This window comes from Melanotaenia boesemani, chromosome 1, assembly GCF_017639745.1.
Source record: "Melanotaenia boesemani isolate fMelBoe1 chromosome 1, fMelBoe1.pri, whole genome shotgun sequence".
NCBI lineage: Eukaryota > Metazoa > Chordata > Actinopteri > Atheriniformes > Melanotaeniidae > Melanotaenia > Melanotaenia boesemani.
This window is the reverse complement of record NC_055682.1, coordinates 4,785,671-4,799,415: the sequence shown is the minus strand read 5'-3', so window position 1 is coordinate 4,799,415 and position 13,745 is coordinate 4,785,671. Positions and strand designations below refer to the sequence as shown.

Sequence of the window (13,745 nt, the reverse complement as noted above, 5' to 3'; positions counted from 1 at the left end):
TATATGATAACTGTCTCACTTGTTAGCAGGCAGACTCTAGAGAAGGAGGAGGAGTGGATGGAGGAGGTGGAGGGTTCTACTTGGACATCCAACCATCTCCGGACCAGTCAGGGCTCGATATTAATGGGATCAAGCCGGAGCCGCTGTGTGACTACGGACACAGTAACGGCTTTTTTCCGTACTGTTCCTTCAGTAACGGAGACTCATCTCCAACCATGTCCACGACCGAACTTGGTAAGCTGATAAATGTTTTTATGAATGTATGTTAACATTTGGAAGACATCTATCAGATAAATCCCTTTTCCCAGTCAACATGCATCCCTTTCTGTCAAATTTTCCATATAATGAATCTGATCTACAATATTTAAATGACACTGGATCAAGAGGCCCATCATTGGTGATCCCTGCAACAAAAGGAACTTAAATCTTAATCTTTTTATAAAAAGTACTAAAATATGATGTAGGTCAAAAAACAGTTTTGCTCCAAGGTCCAGTAGCTTCTGATCTACATCGCTGGTGATTATTTAATCATCTCAATCTAACAAAGAGAACTAAAGAGAGCGAGAGAACTAAAACCAATGATAGAAATGGCTTCAACACTGTAAACCCTAGAGATGGTTGTGTGAAAATCCCAGAAGATCAGCAGTTTCTGAAACCATGCCACGTTCAAAGTCACTTGAATCCTTTTGCATGAAGCTGCTGCAGTTGGTTGATTAGATATTTGTATTAGCAAAATATTGAATTGGTATACCTCATAAAGTGGACTGTGTAATGGTTTAACACTGGACATATGAAACATTGATGGTAAGTTATTTACTGTGGGATCATTTTAACAAAGTCCACCTCCAAAATTGGCTTTGGACAAATCAGGGATGAATAAAGTTAACACAAAAAAAAAAAAACATGAAAAAATGAGGATTGAATGTTGTAACTCTTTCTGGATCCCTGAAAACCGGCTTTAGGACTAAACCTGGTTACATGTTTAAGTCCAACTCTGGCTGTATGTGGTGCTCTGATCAAGAACAAGGAGAAAAAAGATCCACCATGTGGTGGAAGGTTGTGGAGAGCCGCAGGGAAAAGCAAACACAAAAGATGAGGAAATATCTTGAAAGAGGAAACTCAAGAAGAAAATGGGGGGAAAAAATGGAGAAATAAGAAAGCACAAATGAGAGTTTGAGTAACAAACGAAAAAGCTGCGACCTGAGAAGCAAACAGAGATAGAAAGGTGGTTTAAAATAGCAGGAGGCTGAAAACTCATCTTCCAAGCTCATTAAAATCTCTGTGTGGTAATTAGCTGTCTGTTAATTAGGACCAATTGGGATGTGGCAGGGCACTCATTTGGGGAAATCATCTTTATATTGTCCCTGGAGATTTTTACAAGAACATATGATAACCCCCAGAACCACAACCCCATCCAAAGAGAAGCTTCATTATCTGCTTGATGTTTTAACCTTGTACAGTGTTGTTTGTTTTCCTGTCTGATTTCACATTCATCCTCAGAGATTTCTGTACCAGGACAGAGAAGCAGCACAGCAGCTTGTTTCATATTTGAGCTTCATTCATAAACATTTATTTCACACATTCAGAGCAAAAAATTTGACCAAGTGAAAGGAAAATCTGCAGCCAGGTTATGAGGTTGTTTTGTTGGATTGATATTTATAAAGTTTGCATGTTTAAATTACTTTTTTTGTTTTTTTTGTGTTAAATGTGTTGTTGGCCATTTTTTCTAATCAAAAACATTCTGTAAACCTATACCAAGCCTATGAGTGGCTACAGACAGAAAAAAAATATCATTTGAGGTCATGCTTTAGTAGATTATAGTACAAGGTGCCTTGTGTAGAAAAGCCTCGGGGCATAGTCTGTGTAGATGGCTGCATCAAGATGAAGTGTGTCTGATACTGAATTCCACATGACCCCAACAGTGTGTTCCTCACTTTGGTTTAAAGCCAAGGTACTCAATTTGGTTCCATGACGGCCGCAGTCCTGCAGGTTTTCAATGTGTCTCTGCTCCAACACACCTGACTCAAGTTAATCCAAACCTTTGAAGTTCTGCACAATGACTTAGTAATTTGAGTCAGGTGTGTTGGAGCGGGGAGACATTGAAAACCTGCAGGATTGTATCCCTTGTGGGATCGAATCAAGTAGCCCTGGTTTTAAGCTTCTGCTACATGTACAGTATGAAATGTTTGTTTTTTTTTTAACTTCAGCCTGTTAGTAATTTGCCCTGTGATCCAGCAGAGGGCACTGTAGCATCAGCTTGACTAAAGCCTCATTTATGCCCTATGTTAAATATGCATAAGGACTAAGCCCTCTTTTAATTTCCAGCTTCCTTTCATGCATATTTCTGCCTGTTTTCAGAGAGCTTGTTAATGCATACTCAGATGTAGCAAGCTAATCAGTACCACCAGGAGCCGTGGACGCAACGTTGCATAGTGTAGCTCACATGGGACCAGCAAAATGAACAAAGAAGGGAAAAAGCCGCCTTTTGTACTGAATTGTCACACAGACCACTGCTGTCTACTGCACTGCCTCATTTTATCTGTCTTTCTCTGTATGTGCATCATGATCTCCTCAGCCATCGCCATGTTTGCTGTTGCCTGAAACTGACATCAGAACTCAGAAGTGAACTCTGAACTCCTCACTGCCCTCTAGTGGATGTTTTACTCAACAACCAATCAAACACAAGGGATGCATGGTTGTATGTGGGCAGTGATGTTTGGCGTTTGATAGAGATACTTATTCATGTACGTAAAGGAAGCATAAATTAGGGTTAAGGATGTATTTTTTTCTGATGTTATATAAACCAGCTGTTTTACTTTAGATCTTGAAACACACTTTAATTAAAACTTGTGAAGATCAGTCCAAAGAAGCTTTTCAAATTCAAAAGACATCTTTCCCGTAAATGTTTCTTTTTCTTTTTTACAGAATCCCAGTTTTTATAGTGGTCCTGACATGAATTACCAGTCACCATCCTTTTGGTATGATCAGCACAGGGAAAAATGTGAGATAATACAAGTTAGCTGAAGTCACATGACCACTTTCAAGGATTTTTACCAGCACTCTAAGAGTTGAGTCTTAATCTGTCAACAATGGTTACTTCTAAGGAAAGCTGTCTAGCCATCATTTCTTTGCGTTAAAAAGAAGCTGCTGCTGAGGGTCTTGCACCTGGAAGAACTGTGTGCTGAATCATTAAGAACTTAAAGGAAAAGAGGTTCAGCTGTGATGGAAAAAGGCTTCAGGGAGTTTAAGAATATCCACACCCTCTGAGGAGTTAGCTACTGTGTGAAATCAGGTTGCTTGCAGTGCAGAGTTTCTGCAGCACTGGTAGATGAAGACTTTTGGACAATGGCTTAGTGTCTAGAAGAAACACAAAGAAGCTTGCTCTCTCCAACAAGAACTTCAAGGACTGATTAAATTTCTGCAGAAAGTACTGGGGCTGTACAGCAGAAGACTGGTGTAAAGTTATATTCTCAGATAACCCTCTTCCATCTATTTGGGATGTCTGGAAAAAAAATGGATTATCAGAAGAAGAAAAGGTGAACTTTACCGTTGGATCCATGGCTTGGAAATTACTGGGCAGTTCTCAAAACAGAAAACAAAAACCCACAAACTGGGACCATCTTACGGAACTGATAAAAGAGTGGATTTCTGTGTGTTTTCATTGAAGTGATATATATGTTTTATATTATTATCTCTTGTTAGTGTTTCTGTTGCAGTTTTTTTTGGTCAACTTTTAAGCATTTTGTTTAGTCTTTGTCTTTGTTCTTTAATGTGCTTTGTAGATAAACTTGACCTTGGTCAATGTGATGAGCAGTCATTGCTTTGGTAGTGTTTTGCTTACTTTAAGTGTAAAAGATAAGTAACGCACCAAAACTATAGATTGCATGTTGCTGCAACTTGGTTTGTCACAGAGCAGGTGTTCAGGGCTAATTTATTAGCATGGGGGCCAAAATTAAACTCATACACTCTGCACACAGCTGCTGTAAAACTGCTTTAGCATCTTGAGCTAATAAACACCTGAAGCTCTGGAGTCTGATTGTTTGGGAATTTTTATGGTCTGTGAAGTAATCTGAGTTTCACCTTGCTGTGCAGCTCTGAACTGTATTTGTTTTGTTTCAGATCACTTGGCCCAGGTTGTCTCCAAGTCCCACCTGGAGACGTGTCAGTACCTGAGGGAGGAACTGCAGCAGATGAGCTGGCAGAGCTTCCTGCAGGATGAGGTAGAAAGATACCAGAGCAAGGTGGGTTTACTTTGTCCACATGTAAGCATATTGTGCTGCTTACACTGAGTAAAGTCAATGTAGCTGAACAAAGTTGTTCTGACGTCCATTGCTCATGTTCATTGTGTTCTGCCTGAGGAACAGAAAGCACTTCCTGACCAGAAGAGATGTAATCAGTCAGGTTTCTTTAGGGTTGACTGTCTGTTATCAGCTGAATGTGCACAGAAAACTGATCACGTGTCCAAGCTGCATCAACTCTGATCCATCAAGAAGTTTAATGTTCAATATGGACTCTCTAATAGCATAATAAGCTGACAAAACTTTATATCATGAATTGCTCAGCACAACTGTAGCGTACCACAGGGCTCAGTTCTTGGTCCCCTTCTGTTCAGTGATTACACGCTACATAATGGCCACTTGTTTAGGACCATAATGTAAATGACCATCTCAGTTGTAAATGCCAACAAAACCCACACGTCCCAGCAACCCTGCAACTCTCACAGCTTGCCTTTCTAAAGTTAAATCCTGGATGAACCAATATTTCCTTTATTAGACTTTGATATCAGTCAGGACGCAATTAAGCCAAAATGCTGCAGACTCAAAAAAAGTATCATTCACTGTTATTTTGGAGGGGACTTGATATTGTTTGCTGAATACATTTTATATTCTATTGCTGCTTATCTGACTGCCTTGGTCCCTCTTCTCTGGGTTTTTTTTCTAACCCTGTTATATTTCCCGGTCACTCTTTAAAACCTCTTCCTGCTCTGGTCGGTGCAGCCGCGGGAGGTGATGTGGCAGCTTTGTGCTGTCAAGATCACAGAGGCCATCCAGTATGTGGTGGAGTTTGCAAAGCGCATCGACGGCTTCATGGATCTCTGCCAGAATGACCAGATTGTGCTGCTGAAAGCAGGTGAGAGCGGCCAGCAAGTGTCACACGGCAAAATTCAAGAATATCCTCAATTAAATATTCTGCGAGGGATTACCAAAGAGCCACTGATAAACACAGTAGTCCTCACTAAACAATCACTGGAGAATCAAATCTGCATTAAGACTGAGCTGAAATTTGAATTCAGGCTAAATTTAAACAAAAGAGCCTAATGAGCAACATCAACTTCACATTTCTATAGAAATGCAGAATAATATCATTACTTACTGTCAATAATATTTCTGTGAAGATGGAAGGGACATTTATAAACATCATCTCCATGTTTTCTCTGCCAGGTTCACTAGAAGTCATCTTCGTACGAATGTGTCGAGTGTTTGACTCACAGAACAACACCGTCTACTTTGATGGGAAATTTGCAGGTCCTGACGTCTTCAAAGCGTTAGGTGAGAATAATCATGAAATACCTTCCGTTTTTAATCTATTCTATTAGAACTTTCCTGGGGTCATTTTTACCATCAATCTACTTTCAGTGACTTTACTTTGTGGATGATTTAGAACAGCAGATGTGTAATTACTTCTCACTCAGTGTGCTGAATTTAAAGATGTCTAACTAAGGCAGCCGAGGGATCATGTACATCAAATCTTTTCTTTGACTCAATCCTACACTCTGGGCTGAATACGGAGACAATGGAGAGAAAAACTTCCATCAGGACCAGGACCAGGACTAGAAAGGACGGCCTTCTGCCCGGGCCAGAGAGGACTGGAAAGAGGGATCAGCAAGCAGCAAATTAATAACAACAACATCATACATTTATTCCCGGAGAAAAGGGGGAGAAAGTTGCCCAGTGGTATTTAATACTTAGTTTCAGATCTGCAAACCTTCAGTGTCTGTGTGGTCGGATTCTTTTTACAACGGTCGCCTTTTCTAAAGTATTTCCAAATGTTTCTTAACCTCAGTGATGTTTCCAACAAGGTTGAGGAAAAAAAGACGGCGTGCCATTTGACCGGACCTCCTCTCTGGATCAGCAGAGACAAACAGCCACTCAAAGCGGGGTGCCTAAAGAGAGCCGATGCATAGACTGGGAGAACACAAAATCTCCATTTCAGAGAATCAATGCAGCCCAAGAAAATGTGTTAATAGACTAATTAAACTTTGATAAAGACAACCATCATTTCATTCAAACATCTCAAAGGACATATCCAACCTACTGAAAGTGGAAAATGTCCAGAAGTATCTTCCCTTGGCTACTGACTCTGTAGGTTAATTTATAAGGAAAATGTGTTTTTACAATATACAGCAAATTATTAAATAAAAAATGGCAACCTCATCCTGATAGGACTGATACTCTCCGCTTCCCACAATTTTACAAGAGAACATCTCAACATCTGGAGACTTTTAGATCTATAGACGTTGCTGACGGGAACAAAATTAGTGAATAAATGATATAAAACAAGTGTGTGACTTCAGCGTAGCTCCTGTGTAATGTCAGGAAGAGAAGCATTCCTCACACTGAGAAATTTGTGCTTCTTCATGTTTGTTTAACCCTTTCCGCTCCGACTCCTGCTCCCTCTTCTCCATCCTGTTCTATCGTTTATCACAGCAAACAAACTCCAAACGTTGGGCTTGTGTTTACAGATGGAAGCAGACTCAGTAAAATGTGAGCTTTTATCATAGAAATACAGCTTATCTCTCACAGCTTGTCACAGAGGAAGTTAGCATCTCAAAATAGCACCTCCTCTCATTTCATTTCCATCAGTGTGAGATGTGTCAGATCAGAAACACCAAATAACACCAGTTTCTTTTCTGCTTTTCTTTAAAAAGTGTAAAATCACAGTCTTTACAATCTTTATTTGTATCACACTTTTCATACAACGCTGAGTGAAGCACAGTTATTTTTAAAATGCAAAAAATAAAAACAAAGATATGGAAAAACAAAAAATCCCACCATGATTCCAACTAAATTAAAGGATTTTATTCTATAAATACAGGAAACGTTATCACATTTAGGGGATGAAAATCCATAAATTTGTGAGGAAACTCGGTAATTCCCACCATGGGGTTCCTGGACCCCCAAGGAGGTCTCCCAAAGAGCACAGGAGGCCCCCAAGAGACTGTTCAGAGCCAGTGTGATTTAAATTAAGGCCATGTCCCCATAGAGAGGAGTTGCTTAAGTTTTTTATCATTTGGGTGTTTCGTTCACATGGAATCAGTGTTTTGGGGGCCAGAAAACACGTTGCACCATTTCATTATTGAGACAGGTCTGAGAAATGCTACAGAGCAGGTGATTCATCCTTATTTTTAAAACCAAAAAAAGTAAGGCTATATATTGGTAATTACCTTAACATTGGTTTTATCTAAAGAAAGGAGTCAGTCAGAATGCATCATTTATGGTGAGAAGCAGCTAATGACAGCATAAAACAGGCGGGTCCACAGTTCTTTGGTAGTAGCATGAAGTTGCTCCGGAAAACAGGCTGGGAACCAATAATCTAGATGCAGGTAAAAAGTTGTGAAATAGAGGTTGGTTGAATCAGAAAAAAGAATGAGATAAACTAATATGCTAAACAATGAACAAGACTAATAAAAGTACATTAACCCCCCCCCCCCCCCCCCCCCCCCCCCCCCCAAGAAAATACAATACAAGGTAATGAATTTATTGAAAAGTTAAAACATAGAAAGATTTGTGGATTAAAATGAAATTAAAAAAATGAATAAGCAGGAGGTTATTGCCATAATAAGATGTTTCACAGGTCGCTTCTTCACGGCTTCCAGGGTACAAACACTTTTGATGAACAGACAGATTCTGGTTGTGCACATTTGCAGAAAGAAGACGCTTCATCTAAAGGTCCGTAAGTGTGTGCTGACATTTGACGAGCGGAATTCGATTAAAGCGAGCTTTTAGTGTGAATGCTTTCATCTAAACCACAAAGTTGTGTCTCAGTTAGTTTCCAAACAAAACTAGTGAAGTTTAATTAATATGGACATTGCACAGATTAAATACCTACCAGAGACCCCGAGGCACTACCTGGACACCTTTTATACATTTCAGATTCGTGACATCTCCATCATAATAAAAACAACTGGAATCCAAATAAGCACATTTTTCCTCTGGAAGTTCCAAAGTTCTGTCGAGAAAATATGAAATGTACACCAGAGAAGCCGTCAAATCAGGATGCAACTTTTTCAACATGTCAGAGAGAAGCAGCATTAGTTGTGATGAGGAAACCGAACAGTTAGAAACTTGTGTGTGACTCTGTCGTGACTTTGTGTTCCAGGTTGTGACGACTTGATCAAGTCCGTGTTTGATTTTGCAAAGAGCATGTGTTCACTGCAGCTGTCAGAGGAAGAGCTCGCTCTCTTCTCGGCGTTTGTTCTGCTCTCTGCAGGTACATCTTCTCATCTGGTTCATCATCCGAGCCCATCTTCAGAGACTTTTCATGCTAAATAAGTATGTGTGTGTGTGTGTGTGTGTGCAGATCGGTCGTGGCTGCAAGAGAAGCTGCAGGTGGAGAAGCTTCAGCAGAAGACTGAGTCTGCTCTGCAACATGTTTTGCAGACTAATCAGAGAGAAGATGGAGTTCTGGAAAAGGTATATCTTGATTATATCGTGGACATTTCAGTCATATTTCAAATAAAGCAGAGGTGACGTGGAAATGAGTGCTGCTGCCCTCTGGTGGAGAATTTCTGAACTGCACTTTTCCATTTACTATAAATATTCATTTCAGCTGTTCTAAAACTAAGGTTTAAGATTAAATAAGTAACTTCCTGCTTGACGTTTTGTGGTAAAACAGTTTTTTCTTTTCTCTTCAGCTCAGGTGTAAAGTGTCGGTGTTGCGTTCACTGTGCACGCGACACACGGAGAAGCTGTCGGCATTCAGAGCCATTTACTCCGACGTTGTTCGAACACACTTCCCTCCTCTCTACAAAGAGCTGTTTGCTGCTGACCTCGAGCTGAACCTGCAGACCAGCGACTAAAACAGAGACCATGTGCTCTACAGATCATCCTGAAGGACCATGCCCAGTGTCCACGGGAACAGAAAACGGGTGACTCATGCAGCCAGAGGCGGCAGCTGCATGGCTGCACTTCTCCTGGACTTCTGAGTACAGCAGAAGAAGAAGAGACTTTAACCAACCTGCTCCTCCTCCTCTCATGGATGCAGTGAAAAGTCAGGGGGTCTCTCTCCTCTCATCTTTTGCATCCAGGAATCCCAAACCTCTGACATTAAAATGCACTTCCAGTACTCGCTCTGAAACCTGGTCTGTTTCCTTCAGCAGATTGTCCAGACATGACTTTTTTGTTCCGTTACTGTGATTTTGCACTCAGCTTGAGGTCAGACAGTAACGGTCCCAACCCGAACGAACCTGGAACTGCTTCATTACTTCTGCTCTCTGTAAATGATGGGAATTAATCAGAAAGAGATGGAGGTCAAACTCCATCTTTAGGTTGCCATAAGGCTTCAGTAGTCTCACACTGCATTCATGTCCATTCATTTAGATATATGAAAGATTTTTATTCCTGACTCAGATCTGTGATGGACGATGACGTTCTGACGGTTCCAAGTAGGGACTTATTTCCAATTATGTTTCAGTAACAAAACAACTTTTACCAAGTTCCCATAGTAAAAGCTTTGTTTCACATTTGTGCATCAGTTCAAATTGCTACATAAATATCTCATTTTTTATTAGAAGAGTTTTTTTGATAATACAACAGTTTAATTTGTATGCTCAGAGTTGATCAGATCATATAGATTATTGATTCTGATAATTGATAATAAACATCAGAATAATTCCCAGCACATCAGAGTGTGGAGAAGAAGTTGTGGAGGGCTTGACTTTGTAGACAGAAAGGTAAAAGATGAATTCTCAAATTTGGCTTCCTGCGAACTAGAGGTCAGTATTACTGTTTGTAATCTTTAACACTTTTAACTGCATTAACATGTATTTTAGATGTTTGTTTTTCTTTTTCTGGGGAAAAAATGCTTCGGAGCGTCTGAGGCTGCTGGGAAGTCGAGTCCTTACATTAACCATTTGAGTTCTGTGCTTATTTTTTAGACCTCTGCTCAAAAATTGCACACCCATAATGAAATGAATATGTCTCTGCAACCAGATGGTCTATTTGAATGCTTTGAGACACTTTGAGAATGAATATGAATATCTCTTTCACTAGTTAGTGAAATAAATATAGAAGCTGATGCACATTGACGGCATCACTTCCCTCGTGGAAATAAACATTTTCCTTAACTTCCTGCTAATATCTCTCCATAAACATCGGAGCAAAGCAGAGCTTTTGTTTGTTAGTGTTTTCATGATTGAATCATGCACAACTCTCTGTACATGGCTGGTTTTAGTTGAAAGTACAAAAGACTTTGCATCCATCCATTTTTCTGCATCCAAATGGATGGTCTCTAAAAAGGAGGTTTGATTAAAAATTAATCCTCCTTTTAGTACAAGCTGATGAAAATAGTTTTAAGTATAAGACTATTGCCAATTCTCATTCTGTTTAAAACTGTTACAGGTATTACTTCTCAGACAGCGTAACACATTCAAATAAATTTTCTTTAGACTGGCAGCAGAAATATTGAATCGATAACTTACCAGAGCACAGGTTTAATGACGTTTGACCGAATCTGAATAAAGATCTAGTATCAAATCCTTTTCTTGTTTAACACAAATGGAATAAAAAAAAATCATAAAATATCATAAATTTTCAACCTAAATGTCAAGTCATTAATACAGTGAATGCAGCAGAAGGTTTTTACACATTTTGCATCAACATATGAAAAGGAAGTTTTCTGAGAAACTTTATGAATGCAGATATTTTACCTGTTTAGGAGTCGGGTGTAGAACTAAAACTAACCATTTACCTACCCAGTGATGTGAAAAGCTGCAAAAAATGTGCTCCTTCCTTTGAATTCAGATGCAGATTTTTAACAGAAAATAAATCACTGTCCATAATTTCGTTCCTCATCGTCCTCCTGCTTCGGCACCTGCCTACCAACATCAGCCCCAGCAGCCAGTCTGTAGCACCACCTTGTGGCTCAGACAAGGAAGTGCAGGTCCTTTACATTGTGACAGCGTTTTAGATTTATTATGACCTCCACCAAGGCGGAAATCTAATCTCAAAACCAGAATAACATATTTGATTTTGGGGGTAATCTGGATCACTGCCTGGATCCAAGAATTTTTTTAAGGATTCTTTACAATAGGGATCATTTTGCCAATAGAGTTTGTAACTCAAAAATAATGGCCACAATTATTGGCAAAAAAAGATAAATAAATAAATAAAAGAAAAGAAAACAGTGTTTTGGCAGAGGTCTGCTTCTCTGAGTGCTTCTAGTTTATTCCTGTGAAGCCAGTGTGCAGCTGCTCTTCAGTCAAGTCAATCAATAAACTAAGAAAAATTGGCAATAAAACTTTAAAACTACATTTTACCTGATACCAAACACTCACAAGATTTTTCTCTTTGTTCCTTTCAATAAAACATCTTTTTTTCTGTCTGAAAATGACACAAACTCTGATAAAACTGACACAGCCTAACTGAAGCAATAGTAGCCTGTTGGCTAACAGTCCATGCAAAATAAAGTTGACTAATGGGCACGGTGTCAAAACTGTAAACAGGTAAAAAGATTAATATTTAAAAAAGCTATGCAGACGTCTTTAAAACACGTTGCACTACAGCAAATCTGCTGCTCTAACCCACAGCACACATTATACAGTTTGTAACATCACAATTCTCAGAGGATCCACATTTTCCCACCATCACAATCAGGGTTTGTGGGTTAGTTTGGGGCAAAAAAGAGCTTACCTTGGAGACCAGATGCACACTTCCGACTATCTGTTGTCTTCTTTTAGCCCTTAACAATTTTTAGGTGGGTTGCTGTCCTGCTGGGGGGAGAGATGTTTGGATGAGGTTACACACAGACCAGACAGCGTTTCTGATGTGTTTTTCAACAGAATCAACTAACTTTAAAATTGTGTCAGGCTGGTGTTTTCACCAGGAAAGATGTCTCCAAGAACTTCAAATGTATGTAGCAGCAGTATATTTACTCTGTTGTTCTAGTTTTTCTTTTTCTTTCCCTATCATACTTTGTGTAAATGTAGTTCAGTTCAGATACTTCATGAATGCCATCTTTCCATTTCTGTCATACAATACTGACTTGGCTTTTTTTTGTTGTTGTTGTACATGTATTGCAGAAATATTTAGGGTAATTAGCTGACATATAATCTGCACTCTCTTGGCCCATGCCCATGATTTCTTTCAGTTTAATATAAATAGAAAACAAGCGTAAAAATTCACACATGTATATTATACACTGTGGCTTATTTAAGCAGGTTTTTAAATAGGTTTTGGCTGTTTTTGTTTAAATGTGTAGCTCAGAGAGACGAAATTAAAGGAAATTCTAAAAAGTTAGTCTTCTTTTTTATCCCCCTCCATGATTCATTTTGTTGTAGCTCAGGACAGAAAAGTTTGCAAACTGCACTTAGTTTTTTCTGGAAAAATGAACATTTTGTAAACGCTGATCTTCATTTTCTTGTCACTTAATGACTATTTTCAATGCGACCTCTCTAGGAGAAACAATCAGTATTCGTGAAAAATAACGAACAACGTTAGCCATAACAGAATGTTAAGCAATAATGTAAATGCTGTGTTTTTAATGTTTTCCCACTTGTGTATAGTTTTAAAAAGAAATATGGCATGTTAATGCAGATTGTTAATCTCTGCGATACTTCGGGGTTTATCTTTAAATTGTGTCACGTTTTGTCTCGTAAATTTCTACACTTACAACATTTTTTCTCCCTTCATGCCACATTATGAGTTTGGTCTTTTTAATGTAAGTAGCTTTCTAAATTATTTTGTACAGACCTTAGGAAAATACTGAGCATCAAACTGTTTAGCATCATAATGTATTCTATCTGGTTGATATGAAGTTATCTTAGTTTAGTAAGAACATCATTGTGTTTTCAGTGTGTGTGGTGCTAGTTTACCTTTGGTTAGCAGGGTTCTGGTCTCACTAACTATGCCACATTCTGTTTCTTCACAAGCTCATATGTTAAAGGAAAACTTTGCATTTCAACAATATGGTGACATGTTTATTCAGCCGAGCTAATTTAAGCTAATAAAATCTATTGGTAGAGGGAAGAAGTCTCTATGTTTACAGGATGTAGAAAATATCAGGCCAACCAGAACATTTCCAGAATATTGTTGTTAGAAATGGTACAAACACAGAATTTTCCCATAAGTGAAAACACCTCAGAAATATCACAGTTCAGGGATATTATAGCCCAGCCTGAACCTGTATCAGTGTGTTGGACCTGGGCGCAAATTCCTGAAACTTGATTTTTTTAATATATATATACAAAATGAAGCTGCTGTATTTGAAATGTAAAAATGAAATTAAAGTTAAGAAAGAGAGACATGACTGTATGTTTGGCTTCATTTGTTGCTTTGAGTTAATACAGCCAACATTTTTGGGGGGGGGGCTATGACTTACATTTAGAAGAGTGGCTTAACTCTATTTAGACCTCTGCTCAAGACTTATATGCATATCCATCATTAAAGTCGTACATCTTTGCAACCACAAGGTCTGTTTGATTACTTTTGTGTGATAGTAAAGTAAAGGGAACACGTGAGATTTGCTAA

General features: G+C 38.9%; 1 protein-coding gene across 4 annotated transcripts in view; it reads left to right on the top strand.

Annotated features, from left to right (window-relative positions):
- The window catches only part of LOC121643569 (nuclear receptor ROR-alpha A-like), a 91,954-nt gene extending 80,064 nt beyond the window's left edge, over positions 1-11,890 (top strand). For 3 of the 4 annotated variants that reach the window (XM_041991072.1, XM_041991054.1, XM_041991081.1), the window contains 7 exons: positions 27-234; positions 4,120-4,241; positions 4,998-5,130; positions 5,442-5,549; positions 8,380-8,490; positions 8,581-8,693; positions 8,915-11,890. In XM_041991072.1, the coding sequence (XP_041847006.1) occupies positions 27-234; positions 4,120-4,241; positions 4,998-5,130; positions 5,442-5,549; positions 8,380-8,490; positions 8,581-8,693; positions 8,915-9,079 (960 nt within the window). In that variant the 3' untranslated portion in view covers positions 9,080-11,890. The remainder of the gene's footprint in view (positions 1-26; positions 235-4,119; positions 4,242-4,997; positions 5,131-5,441; positions 5,550-8,379; positions 8,491-8,580; positions 8,694-8,914) is intronic. The other variant, XM_041991063.1, reaches the window with a different exon arrangement.
- Positions 11,891-13,745: the final 1,855 nt, after the last annotated feature.